Below are 2,679 nucleotides of genomic sequence, written 5' to 3' on the forward strand. Positions count from 1 at the left end.
ACATGTGTTTAGTGAACAAACGAGTGTTAAATGTGTCAGGTGATGAAGGTTAAAACACTTTGCAACAAGAGCTGTTCTGGATTAAAACATTTGATTCAAATCATCAAATGAGGAAGAAGAGCAGATAAAATAATGTTCTTCATGGCAGATTATCTATTTAAAGTTCACTATAAAAACTCTGATTTACTTTGATCCTAATTTCAAAAGTCTCTGTTCAAAACACAAAAATGAAAAACTGAAACTGAAGGCTGAAGCTACGAGACGTCAGAGCGCTTTGTTGAAACTCATGAAAACAATGAAGCAGGAGGAAATAAAACAGCAGTCTGACAACATGTCAACATCATGACAGGACCTTTGTTTTATACAAGAAATCAGTTTACTTTGTTAAACTATTAAATTAAAGTTCATTTATGTGAAGCAGGAGAAAACCATGAGTGTGTTTTGTTTGTTTGTTTGTTTGTTTGTTTGTTTGTTTGTTTATATTTCCCAGACTTGTTAAAGACATTATAAAAGTCTTCATTCTGAAAATGTTGGGTTTTTACTGAGACCTGCTGGACTTCATGATCTTCAGGGTCCTCAAACTTTGTGTCTGGGGACCCCGACAGGGGTCAGCCATCTCCAGGAGCCCCTCAAACCCCGTGCTGCTTTAAAAATAACTTTAATGCCTAAATGTCATGGAAATACTTTGTTTTATTACTGCATTGTTCCCTGTGTGTTTTTAAAACTGAAAACCAAATTAGCAATTTAGTGAACTCTGAGGAACTCCAAGACAGGGCTCGCAGACCCCTAGGGGTCCTGGGACTCCAGATTTACTGATGTGGATCAATAATGAATTATCAGTATTACCAGTACCAGAACTTTATGGTCTAGAATCATAAATCCATAATACTTTAATACTTCAGTCATTTCAGGTAATAAATACAGTGGAAAATAACTAAACTGTTGAAATCTTGTGGTTAGAGGAACTATTTTTTCTTGCACTTGGATAAAACAGTGCAGTGGCACGTGCTCWGTCTGTAGTTACAGGTACGGCAGGTCATTTTAACATAAAATCAGTTTCATCTGATTTATGTTCTAGATGAGTTCCAAATTTTTCCTTTCTTTGGCCCCGAACAGCATCAACTTCTGGCCGGGGCCCTCGTTYAAACAATGCTACTAAATATATGAATCTACCTTTATTCACTGTTCAAGAATTACTTTTATTTAGCAAATAAATTATACTAAACAAATAGTTTTAGGAAGTCTTTTAAATGAAGAAATAAATTACTGTCTTGTATTCTTTATAAAGCAGTTCTTTGAAAAACGCTACTTTTTTATATTTTACCAGGTAAATTATGTGTTAGCACAAAGTATCAGGATCACAGATATCAGCCTGAGATTACTGTGTATCAGTATGAATAATATTACTGTGTATCAGTATCTAAAAGATTACTCTGTGTATCAGTATCAATACTCTGTACATCAGTATCAAAAAGAAAGTTGGCAGTAACGAACGTTACTAACAAATATTCTGACAAAGACAAATATCAGATACTGATTTTAATGTCAGACTGTCCTTAATAATAATAAATACATGTTTTATCAGTGCGTTGTTCCCATATGCATTTTTAAGTTTACCAATTGATAAAACTTAAAACCCACAAGAGATCAGACCCCTGGGGGTCCTGGGACTTCAGTTTGAGAACCTTTGAGGATTCTCATAGGCCTTTAAATTTATATTTTCTCATTTTATTTCATTTATTTTAGAGCAGATCTGAGCTGTGCTGCAACTGTTTAATGCAGAACAAAACCTTTTTAGATTTTAATTTTTTAACTTCAGTAAATTCTCTCATTCTAAACGCACATCTTTTAGTAGCAATACTTGATAAAATAAGTGCATTCCTATAATAAACGTAACGGTTCCATTTTAACCAGTATATCCAGTGTTACTGGGTCAGAATGAGCTCTACAGGCAGGACTTGGTGGCTCTGAAAAGAGCCTTTGGTTCTGAGKTCTGGAGGATCTACTTGGACTTGGCGGGTTTCTCGGTCTTCTTGGGCAGCAGGACGGCCTGGATGTTGGGCAGGACCCCTCCCTGAGCGATGGTCACTCCTCCCAGCAGCTTGTTCAGCTCCTCATCGTTCCKCACGGCCAGCTGCAGGTGGCGCGGGATGATGCGGGTCTTCTTGTTGTCGCGAGCTGCGTTTCCCGCCAGCTCCAGGATCTCAGCGGTCAGGTACTCCAGCACCGCGGCCAGGTAGACCGGAGCTCCGGCACCGACACGCTCAGCGTAGTTCCCCTTCCTCAGCAGCCTGTGGACACGGCCCACCGGGAACTGTARTCCGGCTCTGGAGGAGCGGGTCTTSGCCTTGGCTCTGGCTTTACCGCCGGTCTTCCCGCGTCCAGACATGTTTCAGCTGAGAGTTTTAGTTAACTCTGTTAGAAGTGACGCGATGACGCTGACGCTTCAGTCTTAAAGGCCTCTGCTTCTCGCTGATTGGTCAGGCAAGTCGGCAGAATGATCCACCAATCAGGGAAGAGTATGTCGTGTTGCTGCGCTGAGGTGAGACTTCCGCTTTACAGTGACGGAGAATTTCACAATAAAGTGTCTGTAGACTCCAAATCATCCAGGATGTTGTCAAATAAACAAACAAACAAATAAACAAATAAATAAATAAACAAACAAATAAATAAATAGGG

At 39.4% G+C, this 2,679-nt stretch overlaps 1 protein-coding gene across 1 annotated transcript; it reads right to left on the reverse strand.

Moving 5' to 3' along the window:
- Positions 1–2,025: 2,025 nt before the first annotated feature.
- LOC106534936 (histone H2AX) lies at positions 2,026–2,408 on the reverse strand (the record flags this gene model as incomplete). The annotated part of the gene is given in 1 exon segment (XM_014031751.1): positions 2,026–2,408. A coding segment is annotated over 1 exon segment (364 nt), but the record flags the coding sequence as incomplete, so codon positions are not given.
- Between the last annotated feature and the right edge of the window lie 271 nt (positions 2,409–2,679).

The sequence above is a fragment of the Austrofundulus limnaeus genome, unplaced genomic scaffold, assembly GCF_001266775.1.
Source record: "Austrofundulus limnaeus strain Quisiro unplaced genomic scaffold, Austrofundulus_limnaeus-1.0 Scaffold1311, whole genome shotgun sequence".
NCBI lineage: Eukaryota > Metazoa > Chordata > Actinopteri > Cyprinodontiformes > Rivulidae > Austrofundulus > Austrofundulus limnaeus.